This window comes from Synchiropus splendidus, chromosome 5, assembly GCF_027744825.2.
Source record: "Synchiropus splendidus isolate RoL2022-P1 chromosome 5, RoL_Sspl_1.0, whole genome shotgun sequence".
Taxonomy (NCBI): Eukaryota; Metazoa; Chordata; class Actinopteri; order Syngnathiformes; family Callionymidae; genus Synchiropus; species Synchiropus splendidus.
In genome coordinates this window covers 13,417,941-13,436,904 of record NC_071338.1, presented here as the reverse complement: position 1 = coordinate 13,436,904, position 18,964 = coordinate 13,417,941, and the positions used below count along the sequence as shown (strand labels likewise).

General features: G+C 41.3%; 1 protein-coding gene across 2 annotated transcripts in view; it reads right to left on the bottom strand.

Annotated features, from left to right (window-relative positions):
* Nucleotides 1–18,964, bottom strand: part of lrp4 (low density lipoprotein receptor-related protein 4) — a 78,666-nt gene that overhangs the window by 46,449 nt on the left and 13,253 nt on the right. For both annotated transcript variants that reach the window (XM_053864465.1, XM_053864466.1), the window contains exon 2: nucleotides 109–255. In XM_053864465.1, the coding sequence (XP_053720440.1) occupies nucleotides 109–255 (147 nt within the window). The remainder of the gene's footprint in view (nucleotides 1–108; nucleotides 256–18,964) is intronic.

Genomic DNA, 18,964 nt, shown 5'->3' with positions numbered 1-18,964 from the left:
ATCTTTGATGACAACGATAACAAAAACAAACCAAAACCTTTGAATTTCTAGTTGTCTTGGTCAGTGTTTGACCCGAAATTAAGTCTTCCATCAGTGTCCATTACTTACTGCAGCCATCCTCGTCACTATGGTCCCCACAGTCGTTGTCTCCATCACACTGCCACTGGGCTGGGATGCAGGTACACTCCCCAAAGGCACTCACTGCACATGTGAAGTGGTTCCTTCCACATGAACATTCGGCACTGCCTTCAACTCCTACACAAAGAAGGAGCGGACAACATCAGTATCTGTTAGTCATTGTCAATAAAAAGTGCTGCTAGCCAAAACAGCTCTATTCATGCACATTGGAGCAGGCAAGAAGGATCAAGAATACAGCGAACAAATTGTTGAGAATATGCATGACAGTTTTCCAATCTTTAGTGGGGATTTCATAGAGCAATCTAATGCATAAACAAAAAAGTATTTAGAGCAGACAAAGGTGAGCCAGATGTAAAAGAAACGTCTGAAGAAAACAGTTGCCTGACTTCTCAAGATTGATTTCAGGACACGCAATACATGTGACAAATTAGGATTAAGGTTTCCTATAGGACTAATTCCCCAACTGAAACTGTAATGTTGAATGACCTTTTTTTCAAGTAGGTAACGAGTGATGCCTTGTCAAAACCCTAAATATTTCAATCAAATATTTTAGCTTTTTATTCTTTATTCCCATATATACCAACTAAGCCCGAGTCAGGTAACCAACAAACATTTGGTACCAAATACTGAATCGTTAAAAGCAGCAGACAAGTGAGCCCTCTGACTATTAAACTGTCCATAGATAAATAGTACAACCCAAAAATATCCTAAGACTTTCCACTTCAGTAGAGTGAAAAGCCAAGTCACCACATCGTCAGACACATCAGAGTGAATAACATCACGGCGACGAAATAAATAAGGACTTCTCATTTTGCTCTCAGTTTGAAGCCCATTAATGTCTGCATGCTTGTGTGTGTGTGTGTGTGTGTGTGTGTGTGTGTGTGTTGCCCTAAAGCCTGCCACAACAAACCAAGAGTTTTTGGAATGCCTCTGTGTTTGTGTGTGTGTGTATATATGTGTGCGTGCGGTTCCTGGCCTCTTCACAAAGGCATCAGTCAACCCAGGAGGGCCTGGCAGTGAGAGGCTCACTAACCTTCAGATCCCTCCCACAGCACTAAATTAATGGCCCCTTTCTTTTTTTATTTAATTCCTTCTCTCTTCTTTTCACAGTTCTTTCTTCACACCTCCTCTTACCCCACCTCCCTTTATTTTATTTCCCCTCTTTCTCACCTTACTTTTCAAAGAACTATGTTTCTTCAGCTTTTGTATTCCATTTGTTTGTCTCAATTCTATATTTAACCACAGGCCAAGAACACAAAAAGAGAAACTCAACTGAACAATGAAAATTAACTCCTGAAAGGCGATAATTTTATTCTCAGTGTGTGTGTGTGTGTATACGCGCGCATCTGAAAGAGCTAAATTGGGAGTTGGAGCAGAAGTTGTGTCACATGAAACCACCACACTGACAGTACGTTTGTTAAACATGCTTTGAAAAGCGAAGACCAGCATTTAATGAAAAATATATATATATATATATATATATATATATATGTATATATATTCCAATGTTCCCATTGTACTGGATTATGGATTTTCTGATACGAGTTATATATTTAGCAATAGTTCAAAGAGGAAGATGACGCAAACACAAATCCTGATTCAATAAACATAAAATGCACTGACCCATCTGAAAAGTGTCATGCGAGAATTCAAGAACACAACCACTGAAGGCAGCTGCAGCACACACAGGAGCCGGGTACTTTGAAGAGCACCAGCATGACTTGCCACTAATGCGTCACGGAGGTAGAAGATCACAAGCGGGTTATTTTAAAGTGGTTTTGGGCAAATGCTCATTTTTAACATTCTCATTTAGCCCGCCGATATAGGTGGTAAATCTACAGAAAGGTCTGATAGGAACCATCAGCACAGATCTTTAGATGGTTCTACCATGTGGAAATGTGGAAAAAAAGCTGTGCAAATACTGTATAAATGTGTGTGTGAGACATACTGTATAAATGCACAACTAATTCAATACACAACATGTGATTTGACTACTTGTACTCATAATATTGTTGAGTTGGCAAAGGAAAAATCTCTGGACCTTGTCCGGATGAGAAGAAATCTTCTGGAGCTGATGAACCATAGGCAACTATATATTGCTGTGTTATAACATTGAAAGTACTATACAGCTAGACTTTTCCATGTTATTATTAAATCACTCTGGGCCAATTATCAAAGCATGAACTCTGGAGAGGCCAAGTGAGTGACAATATCGACACTCAACAAATTGTATAAAGAAACCTCCTGCAGAGAAAAAGAAAACAAAGACCACCAAGATCCACTGAAACACTTTTCAACTTGTCTTTCTGGTTTCCTGATGTGGAACAAGACAGGTGGTCCCCTCCTTAGAGAAACAAACAACAGGGACCACAAACCTACACCAATGCCGCACCTAAATGTGACCGCTGCTCAGTGTCAAAATTGTACCACCCAAACTCAGTCAGAAGCAGACATGTCAAAGCGGTGTTTGAAACCAAAATTACCCTTTGAAGATTTTTAAAGCAAAAATGGAAAATGTGAGGAAAATATACAAAAGAAAGCAGGTGGCCACTTCGTGTGAAAGATGGCAAAAGGCTGCCAGTTGATTAAGCAGGGACCGCCCTGGAGACTACCTGGAGGGTCTGAGCTGAGTCTCTCCGGGTGTGATTCAGCTGCCATAAGAGGTGATAAGCGACAAATGTGGGTTAAAAAAAGAGCTACCTTTCAGTGAGTGGTGCAGATAATGTGTCAAGGCCTTTGTGTGAGTCCCATCTTCCTGCCACCCTTCCGCTACTGCTGTTGAGCTGTAAAAGCCTTGCTTTGGGAAGACAGCTGCATCTCAGCGTGTCAACAACTGCCTGGTCTGAGCCCTCTAAACCACCCTCATTCAGTGGCACTAGAGGGTGTCAAGGAGTGGTGGACTGTCAGTGAATCACAATTGGCACCCCACAACGGTTGGACAACAGTTTCTACCGGTTGTCAGTTGCCACTGTCTGTGACAGACATTAACACAGCAGAGAGGTGAAACACTGACCCACTGTTCTTGTTGAAAAGATCAGACATAGAACGGTCTAATACCATTACTACACCCCAGAAATGTGCACAAAATAAGAGTTTCAGCAAACTGCTGTCCTACCAATACACTAATTTCAAGCATTTGCGAGCTTAGACCTGAAAAAGAATCATTACAGAGACAGTTATGCCACCATCTTCACCAGCCATGGATATCTGTTTCCAAGTCACGGTGGTTACAGTTTAATGAGCTCCTTTGAAACTTCTGTCTTTGGGATGTCACAAAGCAGGAGAAGCTACTGGTGACCAGTTTGGCTTCTTCCATACCAGAAACATCAGAGCAGGACAGCCAGGTGAAATATGGAAGTGGCAGTTACACAACGAAGAAAAATCTTTTCTTTTCGCCCTGGGGTAATGTCATACTGTCAACGATGGAGATGACAGGAGAAGTAGCAACCCCAAAAAAAACATGCTGTGGCACTGACTTTTGTGTGAATAAAATAAAAATAAAATGTGCAATATAAGTAAAGCTTTTTAATTATAATGTAAAAAAGTTGAAAACCTCATTTAAACCTTTACGTCAACCTGCATGGCCAAGATAAGAGTAAATACAAGTATGTTTTCTGACAACAAAAATCACAGCTTTCACTCATTCAGCCCAAGCAGTAGAATAAATAACATGAGGACAGATATTTTGATAAAATGTATCATCTGTTGAAAAAATGATGTTACCAAGAAGAGCACTTTGACCCCAAGCATATAAGTCATGCTCATATACAGGTAATGTTTATGCCAATGCAAAGTTATGTCAACAGATGAGATAAGTTGGAAATAAATGTTATTATATGAAAAGAGCCATGTAAATAAAGATAAAAATGAGTGTATGAAATAAATAACTAGTACAAGGATGATTTGGAATATATCAGATGTGAATTATATGGGTAACATGTCATTTTTCCCAATACAAAATACCTCATGGTACGAATTTGCCCATCATTCAGATGACTGCCCTGATGTGGCGAGTTGGTAACCACGGAACCATGTGTTCGTCACTGCTGAAAAGAAGAGTCAAGGACATGCAGATGCAAAACACTCCAAAATATCTCAAGTACCGAGGAAACAAGATCCAAGTAGAATCTTCAAAGCATAGCTGGAAATCCTGCCGGACAGGGCCGTCATCACAAGCTCATCCCTCCGGTCCTCTCGCTCAAACACAAAACACCCAACAAAGGAGTGGACAAATGTGCAGCAGTTGGTCCGCAGCAGGGTTCTTTTCACGCTTGCTCATTTTGCACTTTGATTAAAACTACAGTCTTATCACACTGCAGCGTTCAATCACTTTTTCATAAGGCTGCAGCAGAACGTCTGCATGGTCGTCGTCCTTTCACGGTATTAAAACATCCAAAAACATGTGTGAGTGAAGACCATGAAACAGAACCGCATGTTCATTAATGGCAGGGCTTAATTAACAAACTCACTGGCTTATTAGCGGAGAGTGAGGTTAGTCCGTGTGGGAAGATTCGGTCTTGCAGTGTCGTGCAACAAGAAAAGTAATATAATTGAACACTAAGTGATCTACTTCACCACCGCCACGAGGAGTTAAACAGTAACTCTCAGATAAAAAGCAGAGGGAAAGAAAAGGTTGGTGTGATCGAGCGCACATTAACGCACACTCACACACACTTCATCCATGACTGGCCAGTCATGCCTCTGAAGTCACTTCAAAGGTAACACTGACTTGGCAAGCGATGAGTGGACGGCTGCTGAACGGGCATGTGGCCTGGTACTATCAGTGATGGGGTTACGTGTGCAAATGGTGGAATAAACGCTGAGACACATGCTTCGAGGAGCTCTGTCACACGCCGAAAGAGTTATTTTCCTGAAGAAACAGAAAACATAATCCGACAATTCCATGTAATCCAATAATGCTCGATAAATCTCCTTTCTGGGCAACTTTCAAGATCTCACAGCAAAACTGCAGCACAATCTGCAGTGAAAGGCTTTTATAAACATAAATTGGACCAAGATGCAGAGGAAATATATTTGTGCTGCTTGCTCCTGTGGACAGCGCCGGACGTCCAAGGCATTTTGATGCGTACTATATATCATTCTTATGTCAGAGAATGATGCAATGTTGCACAACAAAACATAAGATGAAATGACGAAAATCATAACGCCTCTATTGTGCTCTTGCAAAACCAGAATTTACACATTATTTCATTTCCGTTTTTTAGTACACGCTAATAAAAATTTAAATAGTCAGTGATGTTTCCAACCATAGCACACCAGCATATCCTGTCAGGGGTTGCCACCACAAAGCATCCAACACCTTAATCTTTCTTGATCGCTCGAGATAGTCGCACCAATCCTCTTCATGTCCTCCTTTATCACATCCGCAATCCTCAAAGGTTATCTTGCTCTTCTTCTTTTGTCTGGTGCTTCCACTTCTAGTCTGAACTCCCTAACTTTGTCAGCACACTTCTGCATGAGTTGTCCCCCTGATGTACTAGTTTCTAATCTTGTCCTTCCTAGTCAGTCCATGAGCATCTTCAACTCTGACACTTAAAATGTTGTCTTTGTTTCAGAGCTACTGTCTCGCCAACATTTACACCTCACTTAAACGCTGTCCTCATAGAGGACATGTCCTGCACAACTCTCACATTTTTCAATGTCCCACCTGGCTTCCGCAAACAGTACCACACTTCCTCTCTTGAAATGCTTTCTAATTCTTACAATTTTCCAATTTTGTTTAGCAAACAAACTACAACAGCTCCAGACTGAAGATCAGAGAACCACAATTAGAGAGATGCAGACAGAACCAACATGATACTGTGAATAGAATCCCAAAATCCAAACCATAGTTTGTTAAATGTGAATGTTCTTGGCAAACTTCCCATCCTTAAGGAAAGGCTTGGCCCTAAATAATCTGATTTCATAGTTATTGAATGCTTAACTTTTCATGATTCATATTCCATGTGTTGTGTGATAAAAACATATTTCAGAGAGAGAAAACAGTTCAAATAAAAAGAAAATCCTTGCCACAAAATCAGCGAGAAGACCTCCTGCCAGTGTCAAGTCGCAAGATGGAGAAGGGGTTAAAGAGGCAGAGGGGTGAGCTGGTCCCAGTAGGTTTTATTTTCCTTTACCGTCAGCACTTTATGACAAGTCTGGCAGTCAAACACTGTATTTACGGGGTTTTGTACGTGTGCGCCTGCAGTGTGTACAGCAAAAAAATAAAGAATAGCTAACCCTGGATGAAGATTAAAAAAGGCAAGCATGAGAACTGCAACAACATGCTATCTGAACTCACTTTCTGAGAAAAGTTTTCAATTTCATTTGACTGAAAGAGAACATCTATAGAGAGATCATGTGCGAGCGTGAGTGCATGAGGCAGTGTAAACCTGCTGATGCCCTCTGCTTTGCCTTAGGCCATGAACAGTGGACTTCTGGTATAATGTGCTGAGTGAGCACTTGGTGTCTAAGCTTTCACTAATCCAGAGATTGTCTCTTTGGCCAAATGACCCCCTAAATATACAAAAACACATGCTCATATCGGCACGCACACACTTTTACCCTTAACGGTGCCCATGAATGGGTCGCAGAGGTCAGAGTTTGAACATTGCTCAGCAGTTTGGGTATCTAGCCAAAACTATAAACTGCATTTCTTCATGTTACTAACATACACAAACATTTTGTTCAGTGCTAGGGTGACATTAAATGTTGGGAATTCTGAGAAAAAAGTAATTAAAATTTTCGTGTTTTGCTTGAACTACACCACATGCAAATATTCTTTTATAATTCAACTTCTGCACACTTGAATTTAAGTTGATTGGTGTTTGAGAATGATAAATGTTACAAGTGCTTATGCAGAGTAGGCTTCAAAAGCAGAAAAAAGGATTAGAAAGAGAAACCAAATGAAGTCTGATGAAACCCACACTAGGTGAGCCATCTGAAAAGCAATTATCCACTGCGCTGTGAAGGCAAAACCACCTTCTGGAGTTTTAAAACGCTCCAAATAGTTCTGGTGAAACAGAAAAGTATTAACCGACAGTTGCGTAAATGTCTCTACCACAGTCGAGGTAGAATTAAGTCGTAAAATAAGCCATCATGAGACAGAAATCCATGTGTGTGGGATGATTTTTCTGTTGCCATTCTCTGCAAGGCTCTGCCGGTCAATGTTTTCTGCAGCATGCTTGGACGAGGTCCAGTCCAGTGGAGTCAGTCAGTTAGAGCAACACGAGTCACTAGTCTGTGCCAAACCCACCGCACTGAAACCCAAGCCACCTTGGAGAACGGTTTCTCTCTCTGGGATGAATCGATCACCTGCTCTTGGGGTTCACACTGACAAGCTAAAATCAATCTCATGTACAAATTAGACAGCTCTGCTAAAAATGACAAAAAATGAAAACCTGGCATTTGCTAGACTTATCCTCCATATACACAGACAAAAAAATGAAATATAATTTTAATGGAGGCAGCTTTTGTAACAATACTGCGCCATAATACAACCAACATGTCCTGTCACGTTCATTGACTCACAAGGAATTAAAGCATGACTTTTGATTGTGAAAAGGTCTTCATAGATACAAAGCAATTATAGCTTACAGTAACTCAATTTATGTCCTTTGGCTGGATGTAGGAGCAGGCACTGACGTCCAGCTCCAAAGTTATCCACTTCTAAACTGAGCACCCACGGAGCATGTGGCCCAAGACAATATGATGTTAGAATTTAGGATTTTTGGGGGAAAACTGCGACAGAGAAATCCAGACCACAGAGGGACAACAGTGTGCCTCCAAGTATTTTTTTCAGAAATTATTTGCAAAGCGATTTTATTTCAAACTGAACTGAACTTTATTATTATTAAATTATTATTTTTGGGTTCAACCTTTTGACATCAAAGGAATTAATTTTAATAATAATACGGACATCAAGCCCAACTCCATGAAAGAATATACTTAATTCTGCATGTACTGACAATGCCACAGAAGAGTGACCTGAATTACGGCAACACGTAGTGGGAAAATATCTCACACTCAGTTAAGATTAATCGTCAAATCCATTATAAAATATTGCCTGAAGACAGTTTGGGTATTTCAATGTATAGCGATGTGAAGTTACAAAACCTCAGAGCAGCACACTCTGGTCCCCACAGGACAACTAAACCCCAGAGCATTCCAGAGGAGGTGGGAGTGGAGAGTTTTGAGGGCTGTGGGGGTGGACGGATGTTAAATTGGCAACTTGGAAGGCAGAGCCTTTCCAGAAATGAAGCGGACAACCTGTGGTTGGGGTTGAATTCTTTCCTTTTCTGGCTTCTTTTTAAAAAAGACGAGAAAACGGCAAACACAGACCGCTCCATTGAGAGTAATTTATCCCTACGGCCAGACCTTCTTTACCGACTGCAATAGCCCCCTTCCGGGGCTGCCCAGCAGGATGCCTGCAAGTGGCGTGTGAAACTCTCCTGTCTCCCGCAACTGAAAAGGGAGTGATGAACAATAGTCCACGCCAGGCGCTTACCCTTAACAATCCCACTACCACTTGCATTGGACTCTATTTTATAAACATCAACAATTTGTTCCCTAAAAACAAACATAGCATCACCGAGACAAAGTTGACAATGCAACAATGCCAAAAAAAATTAATAAACCGTTCTTGCCATCGCAATGTTCCTCTTTCACCTACACACAGGTTTTTGTTTTCCCATTTATTCTCTTATTTTGTTGTGCCAAGACAAACAATCCAAACTGAGAACTACAAGGTACCCCACATTTGTCTTGGTTCTCAGGACCTGTTTGACCCTTCTTTTTCGGCAATCATCAAAACATGGGTGACTCACCCTCTATCACTATGTCACATCCCAATCATCTTTGCACCAGTGAAAGACACTGCTGGAGACCAACTGCTTAAAGGGCCATGCACAAACAGGCAACAACAATATTCATCTGAGCATTCACACATTTAACAAAAAAAATGTCTTGTAGATCAATTTCCTGTCCCCAACGTGAGAGCTGAGAGGCGCATGAAGAATATGCCACAAAAACAAGTGAAGAGCAGAGCAAGAGTTTTGTGTTCCCAACGCATCAAAAACTTTTACATAAACTTGGCTAACTCAAAACATGTGGCTGATGTACGGGGCCATCCAAACAACCCAGACAGAGAAATGGGCATGCTACAGTCATCACTATCCATCAACTGTTCAACTGTAACTGCATTTGTGGATGGAAAAAGGTAATGTGGACTGTTTCCTTCTAGAAGGAGCCCACGGAACAATCTTGCGGGAAACAATTTTCGTACCAACACTCACACTATTCAGCAGTGTCTCCTACAGAGCTATTGAGCATTCACCAGGCACCTCCACATCTCCGACAAGCGCAACAAAAAGCATTTTAAAGCAACACTCCCCGCAGTTCCCACACTATTTCACCTGTCAAACTCTTACAAAACAGCCCAGAAAAGCCAAATGCTCCTCAGGGGCGCCACAGCACACCTCTTGCCAGCCTCGGCCCCATTAAAGATGTTGTTATTCCTCTTGAAGAAAGAATACACTATAAATCTTTCCTGTCTACTATCTTAAGATCTAACTATTTTGAGCTATGAGGCCGAGACAAGACCTTGTGCCTTTGAAAGCGTCACGTAAAAAAAGACTGCACCCAGTGTGAGGATGTGTCATCTGGGAGTGATGCTAAAAAAAAATCAATGGAAAGCAATTATGTTTTGATAAAGGAGACAATAATAAAGGGAGAAAAGGGACATTGCTGGGGCCCCACTGAGCAGGAGGAAATTATAGGCTTTTGCAGAGTCACAACCTTGTCTGGTTGATTGATGATTTGAGTAAACTCGATAGATATCAGGGCGCCACATGGTTGACTCACAGAGGAACGGTCCAGTAACATATGGGGTCTCCGCTGGTCAATCATCTACACCGGCTTTGATGAAGAGGAAACGTGTCCGTTCAGCAAGGCAGATAATAAAGTCTTCAACAGGGGGTTTAAACTTAATTTTAGATGCTGTCCTTATATAAACTAATGTTATAATATACGTAGTGAGTGAACCGATATTTGAAAGACGACAACACGTGATACCCCAAAACAAATGATCTGAAAATCCAACCTTAAGTGTTGGGTTTCCATTTCCTAAGCTTGTTGCAGCAGTAAGACATGTGCATTACCTAGAACTATTATCAACCATGTAGGCATCTCTTCAGTCAGGACTATCACCAATCCTCATTTGCGAAAGATTTCTTCAGTATCACAGATTCTCAGATTAGAATGAAAAACAAAATATTCATCAAAGTTCCTTTTTAAAAGTGGCGACATCTCATCAAAAAATAATCCTGTTCTTTCTGTGGAGCGCCGCACTTTGATCGAGCCGTCTGTTTGTGCGCCTGCCTCAGATCTATTGGGATGAAGCAACTTGCATTCGGTTCCAGACCATCATGAAAGGGAAAATGAGGATGCAACTCATTTAATGTTGATTCTGCCCGCAGGCATTCAGAGATATGAAAACATCAATCTTGGTGTGGGCCTCTCCATTAGCCGGCGATAGCAGCATCTCAAGATATTTCTGTTCCTCTCATATTCAACTAACTTAATATGCCAGAGGATAATTATTCAGATGACTTTCAGGTATACTGAGATGCATCATTGGAAGTTATCCAAAGTATTCAGGCAGGTTGGATAGTTAGATAACTGGGCCTGGGCATTGTTAAGTAACACGTCACCACAAAACTGTATAATGAGCATCCACTTCACAAAATCATCATCATTAAGTAAAGTCAAGGTTTTCTAACTGTTTCCAGTTCAGGTCTGTGCTCTCATCCATCACCCATGAAATGCGTATTGTCAAATGATGCACAATCAGCACGTTCAATATGAGACTGCTGAATGCCAACATTCAATTTCAGATCACATGGGACTTAACAACTGAGAACCAAACCACTCTGGAATGTAGAAAAATTACTATCAGGGGAACAATTGTGCTTTCAATGGAACTAGGTAAATTAGAGAGCAGGAGGAGGGAGTGACTTCAAGAAAATATCAACTACGCAGTGGAGATTTTGAACGTCCCACATGTGCATGAAAGGGCACAATGTGGTGTCTATTCCCTAACAATGTACTGTATGGCATGCAAGGTAGAACACAAATCACATAATGTGCATCAATAGTTGAAGCTACTACTAGTGTAAGCAATTAGATCGTATTGTAAAAAAAAAGTATTTGATAATGAACCATACACTTGCACTGTTTTGTTGATACACAATATAATATTTTCATCTTCCATTTACTTAGTCAAACCAACTTCACAGTGAATGTTTGCATATTATTTGAGCATTATTTTGAGATTCCGAATATTTTTAGTATCATAATCATCATGCGCTCCCTTTATTCTTGAGTTGACAATATTTGTATTGGGCTCACCCATCATGAACGGCAAATTGAGCTTACCGGCAAGAAGTACTCTTTAATCGCGACTTAATAATATCTCACATGAGGCACAGTTCAGTGATGATTTTGCATCTGCATCTGACCCAAACATCCTTTATTTATAGGTCCTCCCTCGACTTTATCTGAGCGACTTATACTCTGACATGTCGGACCTCTTCCAGACTAAGAGTTGAATGAGAAAGCTGCATTCCAAAATATTCACTAAACACCAGCGCACACATTTCAAATTTGTGGTAGTGTCGACACCAGTAAATAATCAGAGCACACTGACAGCTTAGTTCATAGCAACAGTGTGACTCATTATACACAGTTATTTAAAGAAGTCGAATAACACTAAAAAACAAACCATGCCTGTGACTTAGACCAGCTGCATGAAATGCCTCATGACAGGGACTTTCATTCATAAGAAAAGGGCACTCTGATGTGTCTTTTGTTTACATCTTGTCAGCCCTACATTAAGGCGTTGCACGGCGGTATACTTGGCCCACAATGAGAGAGAGAGGCGCGTCAGATTTGTTTGGTTTTTATCCCTAGTTGTAGATTAAACTCAACACATACCATCAGGGTTAAACAAAGAAAAAATCTGGGACAAAGAAACCTAATTGCCATGTTTGCTTTTTTCTTAATGATAACAACCATGCATTTGTCTACATGATGCCCAATTTATTAACCAGGCAGTAGTTTTAATCTTCAGAAATCTCTTGACGTTTTTATTAAAGTCATGCGGACCAAGTCAGAGATCCCTGCCCCTCCTCGTCAAACAAGCAATCCTCTCCAAGCCCATTCTGAACAAACAAAACATGCGGGTAGTATTATATGGCAAAGAGTGGGAAGTCAGCAGCGGCTCATTCTGAGGCTTTAGTGGCAGGCCAGCTCAGGCTTGCCCGCTGGCTCAGATGCCTTCAGAGAGTCCAGTGACAATACAAGACATTCACAACAGTCTGCTGTAAACTGGACAGTTAGTCTTGCCTTTCATCTGTGATGATTTAACTCCCCCGAGAGGGGGGATTTCAAAAGGGTCCTGATGAAATAAATATATCTAGATTTTTTTTTTTACTTTAACAAATTGGATGAGGAATGCACATGCAAATCTTGATGTTGAACTTGATATACTCCAGAAGGTTGCTCAGAGTTCAGGGTAAATAGTAAGGTTATACTTCTTAAAGCCAAACAATGCCGCCCCTTGTTAGCTACAACCAGCACAACTATATCATTTCAATACCAGAACACAAGGGTATATCCAATAGTTTGTTGTAAGGAAAAATCACCAAACACATGGCATTTTTGGAAGCTGTCTGGAGTCTTTCCGGCATGTCAAGATCATTCATTTGATCATTTGGTCTTTATCTGCTGCTAGGCAGATTAAAAAAAAAATCAAGATTCCCATGGCAACTGCTCCCACTGCTAATGAAGTGCATGTGGAATGGTTGAACAATCTTGCGCAGAGTGTTTTTGGAGCTATTTCATCGGTTTACCCACTTGACAAACCTTTTATTGGGAACACATTGTAGTTAAGGCACTAGTGAAGCAATACATAAAGTTCTGACACCACAAGTCACATGCTCCCTCTACGCATTGACAAAGGGGTACAAGTCTGCAAGTGTAGTTAAGCAGACAACCACAGTGTGTGGAAATAAGCAATGGAAACAATCACCAACACTAAGTCAAACTAAATATTAAATTCAAAGTATTTCATATTGAGTGACATTTCTCTGTAACCATATTCAAAGTAATCTAGATAAGCAATTTCATATGCGATAATTCGACGACTCAGCGACAGTTTCAAGCATTCAGTCAACTATGTTGACTAGTCGTTGCTGAATAATACTACAGTGACTAGAAAAATGTGCCCGAAGCATGGGCATGATGAAGCTACAGAAAAGCAAGTCAAAGTGAATGAACAGTGGCATAATCTCCTGACCATGATGCCCAGTGACACAGGCATTTTACAAAAATGACAAGTCATTGTTTTTCTAAACATTCTTACGATACGTTTGCTCACAAGTGTTGCTCTTCAGAGCTTGCAGCAGCATCAGAGAATCACTTTCTTGCCATTCTATGAGAAGTAACCCACTTTAGAGACAAAGAGGAGAGAGAAAACAAGAGGATGAGTGCAGAGAGAGTCACACATTAGGAACCAGGAGTGCGGAGGAGGAATGCTGGCAGCAATAGAGAAACACTTTGCTACGGATGGAATATTCTTCACTTCGATTAACTACCAGGCACAAACATCATTCATTGGCTCTTCCTTCTCTCTTCTTCCCATCTTGAAAGTCATATTGTCAATTTTTCAAAGATAAGAAAAGAGACTAAAGCAGAGACTAATAGATCAAAAACAAGCATTTTCTAACATCATAAACTCAAGTGCAGCCAGCTTCACCGCATGTGTAGGGGGCATGATGGAGGATGATAAAGATGAGCAGCGGGGAGAGAAGGAGAAGTGTAAGTAAATCTGGTCTCTTTCAAAGCCATTTCCTCCTTGACACTTTTTTCCCAGAGATATTTTAGCTGCAGTGACTTTGATCAAAACAGAGAGCCCGGGTGCAGCAGGATGTTTAGCACTTTCTCTTCTCGACACTTTCAAGGATATGGTTTCTACCAATTTTTCCTCCATGACAGCTGTACCTCTTCTTCAAGAGACTTTGAGCTCTCATACATCAGATTGAACACCAATAGACCTTGATGAAAAAATAGATGTGATAACATTAAATTGATTTAAGTATTGCTAATAAATCTACTAAATATTTATAACACTACACATCACTTAAACAAGGTTTCAAAGAAAAAAATCAAATTCAGATTTGCTTTTACCCATTGCTCGTCTGGGTATAACCAGATTCAATAAATAAAAGAAGAAAGGATTGGTTTTGAAAACGTCAATTTGGAAAATGTGCCATGGCTGCCTTCATCTTTCCGCAATCAACAACACCATCACACACCGCTCCTAATCTTTAACTTCCAGACCCGCTGCGGGAATAAATCGCTAATGATTGATGGAGCGTTGGTAAATCATTTGTTAGTGTGCAGTCTTTTCCTGTCATTTGAACTGGAGGAAGTTGAGGTGGAGCAATCAAAGGGGAAGAAAAGGAGAGTTCTTCTCTACTCATGGGTAGCTGTAATAGGATCAATGGTTATAAAGGAGAGGAAGCTCAGTTATATTTTGAGAGTCAATAAGATGATTTATGAATCTGCACCATGTTCAGATAAAAAACTGCAAAAAACTACTCAGCATTTTCAAAAAAGTGTCCTGTAAACAAGAGCCATTTTGGCATCCAGAGGACAATACTGCTGTGTAGCATCACAATGCACTCGCAAAAAAATGCAAATGGTGCATGCACATAAAAGACACTCTGTACTCTGTTGTAAACAGAAGAACAACTAGACAAATATGGGAAACAAAAGGACACCACCATCAGGGATTTTGCTGTGGACCTACGAGGAGGTTGAGCTGTTTACACTTGACAAGACATCAAGAACAGAAAGAGAGTTTTTTTGCGCTCTGTGACAAAAGATGGAGTGGGAGTGGCTTGCTAGACAATGTACACCGATAAAGACGAGAACAGAAAGACCGCATATCAACGCTTGTTATTTAGTACAGTGATAAAGATGAGAACTGAAAACCGCATACCAACGCTTGTTATTTATCTTTATATCAACAGATTTTGAAACTTGGACTTTGCTTTTTTTGTATTTCGTTGCCGTTCTAATCTAACTTTGAGTAAATAAGACATTTGCCTTCACCTTGTCCTGTTGAACTCATTACATTGGAGTTATATTCAATCCAGAAATGACCCGAGAAAGATTAATAATCTCTATAAGAGGAAATGTTGAACCCTCACCTAGGTGACTCAAGGATACATCATTGAAGGTATATCCTAGATGTTATCCTTTAATTATTTTTTGGATTAGGTAGCGGACGTCGGCCCGTCACTGCACACTCCACCACTGAGCTGGGAGCAATTAGCCACTTACCCCACTTGTGGTGGGTCACACACATATGTGCGCGCACACACACACCAAGCACAAGACTCATCAAGAAACACATGTTCTCCCTCTCATACGTTGCATTCACACATGCACAATTTTGCTGCAGAACCCACACACGTACACCTCATGTCTATCCTATTACAGGAGCCCCCAGGCCCAGCTTGCAGGCTGAAAAGCCCAATTTGTTTATTCCTGTGGGGATTATGAGGCGGCGAGGGAGAGGGGGTGAAATGCATCTAACAGAGCAAAGGGGCCCCCCTCTCAAAGCTCTTTAATTACTGCTCCTCCTCTGCCCCCAACCCCCGACAACACCAACTCCCGGAACTCGGTCACAATGAACTTGAGTTACAGATAACTGCTCCGCCACTCAGAGGGAATGTGTAAGTGTGCATGAGCTCGTGTGTTTGAGGGTCTGTGTTTATGAGTCAGTGATGAAGACAGCGATGGCGGAAGAAATAAATCACTGGCCCAACACCCATCCCCCCCCAAAAATGCTCTCATCTTCCTCCAACTTCACAGGAGGCCATCACTGAGCAGCCAAGTGAAGCTAAACCAACATCTCTGCACCACCGAATCACCTGCACGCACACCTGTGTAAGAGGCGATAAGAAGTGCTGCCACATTCAAGACCATGATTATGTGACTGTGACGAAAACATTTGGTATTTTCAGTCATATCTTCGTTTTTCAGAGACTGGAATTAATTACCGAATCTTTACAAGCAACACCAAGCTTAGCGCTATTGCAAACATGGCAGATTTCACACCCATCCAAGTGTTTCCTGGTGTGACTTACTTTGCCATTACCTGTTGTTTGCTGGACTTCTTTACCACTTGTTATTTCTGGGACAATCACTGTCCCGAGTATTTTTCACTCAGAAGGGAACAGGAGCGATGATATGCAAATATTTCGAAGGGGAGAACAGATTCTTCCAGATTAGACCAATCACAAAATTGACAATCTGGAACAGCCGACAAAAATAGCTCACTTCAACCGTCACTGCAACTTTCATTTAAATCCAAGCACCACAAAGACAGCTGGGTGAATCTTGTGTTATCTCAGAGTTACAAAAGGTGTTTTACAAGACAGGTCTTGCAAAGTTGACACATACAGAAAACACATCTTTGGTGCAGTCAGTATCGGGAACAGTAGCCGTGTTTCAACACCTCTAAACATGAAACATGTCTAAACTGAGAGCTCAGCCGGGGTACAGACAAATTTAATTACCACTCTTCAGCTAGTCTAGTCCTGTCTTATCTTTATCATATCAATAATGGACTTGCTTTAAGTGGATGCCAAATTGCTAAATGGTGTCTGGGCTTAGAAGCAGTGTTCATGAATTTGGGCGCCTTTCTTAAGGGCATTTCAAGTCTCGGAGGCTTTTTGAACAAGCCATTTATGTAAAGTAATGAAGTTACGTCAATTCCAAACCTGAATGATAATTCTTGCAGGTATTTCAGAGACTGCTGCATTCCTTGAAAAGGGTGTAATGCAACCTCTCCTTGTGGATACCAGGATACAATACCAACTTCATATCACTGCCTCTGTGTCTGCTTCTGATGATGAAGGAATTCCAACAGGTGGACAACTGGCTCCAGACACAAAGACATGCATGTAATCATCATGACTGAGGGATTTGGTGGTGGAGCACCTACCGTGGCATTCAAGGTCATTCGATATCTTCTGACATCATGTTCAAAATTTGTCTGCATGTGTGCATGCTTGATGCAGAGTTTGGTGTGTGTGATCTCAAGTTTGACAAGCTTTAAAAGGTTATTTTAAGCCACTGGTCAAAGTCTAAACCAACTTTTTATGTACACTTAAAGGCTACAAGGAACAACTAGCCCTAGGATACAGACATGTCAGGCCCGAGCACATCTCATCCAAATGGATTTCAGACTAAAATGACAGTAGAGATTTACAGTTACAGCCACCAAAACTGATTTACAAAATATAATTCCTGTACTTTATGAATATAAATATTTAATAACTAACACAAACAAAACAAACAGAAAAAATATATAGTTTCAGAACACACCAAATGAGATTGTGAGACACTTGCATGACATTGAACCGACGATGGAAGATCAACCTTTAGTCTCTTCCTTCTGCCTCATATCCCACCCTTTTATTGAACCAGAACATGAATTTCACAGTACAAACTAGGAATCCACATCAAACATGTGATGTTTTCCAACGGAATACTACCAAAGATACAGAGATAAGAGACCTTATTCTTTTTATTTGCTGCAGAAGTAAAAACGAGACAAGGCACTTCAAATAAATATGGACTGATCCAGTAAATAACTCAATTAAGCTTGCACATAACCATTTATCTCGGCTAAGATCGGGCCAGGCGATCAGCGGCTATGTTAACTTCTACTGTGCCACAGAAGTAAACACAGAAGAAGTGAAGCCAATATTGTGACAATACAGAAGTTATGCGTGTATAACAAGGCACTGCATTGACTCTCAAGTCTTTGTCAATGTGGTCAATTCACAAACCTAATGGCCAGAAAGTGTAACTTGCTTTGCTAATGAAGTTGGGGCGTATGGGTGTATGATTAAAGGAGTGGAATGTACTTGTTGTTCCAATAAGTAGAATGTGTAGCCTCCACAGTAGGCTGGAGCTGGGAGACAAAATATCAAAATTCAGCAGGTTGATTAGCCCTGTGAAGCAAAATATATAATGTTGAGAAAAACAGAGACGGAGAATCAGAATCAATAAACACACCAGGCAGCTTTAGTCCCTCTGGCCTACCAGTCTGTCTATGGACACGAGAGCTGAGGGACTTTTACTCTGATCCTACGTATGAACAGACAAAAGGCAGCACATGGGGTCCTTTGGGCAGGCCTGTTTTAACAGACGGCTGATGCGGACCAGTCTTTGAGGGGGCCGGGCCACACTGACTCTGGGGAAGAGAGGCTGACAGGTCAGTTTTAAAGCCTTAAAAAATGGGGCCAGAATCAGGGGGTTCTGCGAGTGGGGCAAGAGAGGGAGCCCAATACAGCAAGTCCCAAGAGACCAGAAGAGGCTCATGGACAATGAGCGAGTGATGTAAGGCTAAGGGTAGAAATAAGTGGTCGCAAGCTAGGGGGGAGTTAGCCAGTGAGACAGACGGGTGGGCTGAAGGGGTGGCTGATGCAGCAGGAGCCGCCACCGTCACCAGCTGTCGTAAAAGTATGCATTCAGGCCTCAATCTTGTCAGGCAGGGCTCTAAGTGCTAAATCAAGAACTGATACAGCTCTCCAGGACGGCAAAGCAGACTGTGATTTGGGGGATGAAGGGCAAAGGATCAAAGCCCTCAGGACTGGAGGACAACAGCTACATCCAGCTGGACGCTTCCCTCCTGTCACCTCGAAGAGGGTGTGCTGATGACCATGCAGTCATTTTGATGGTGGTGGGA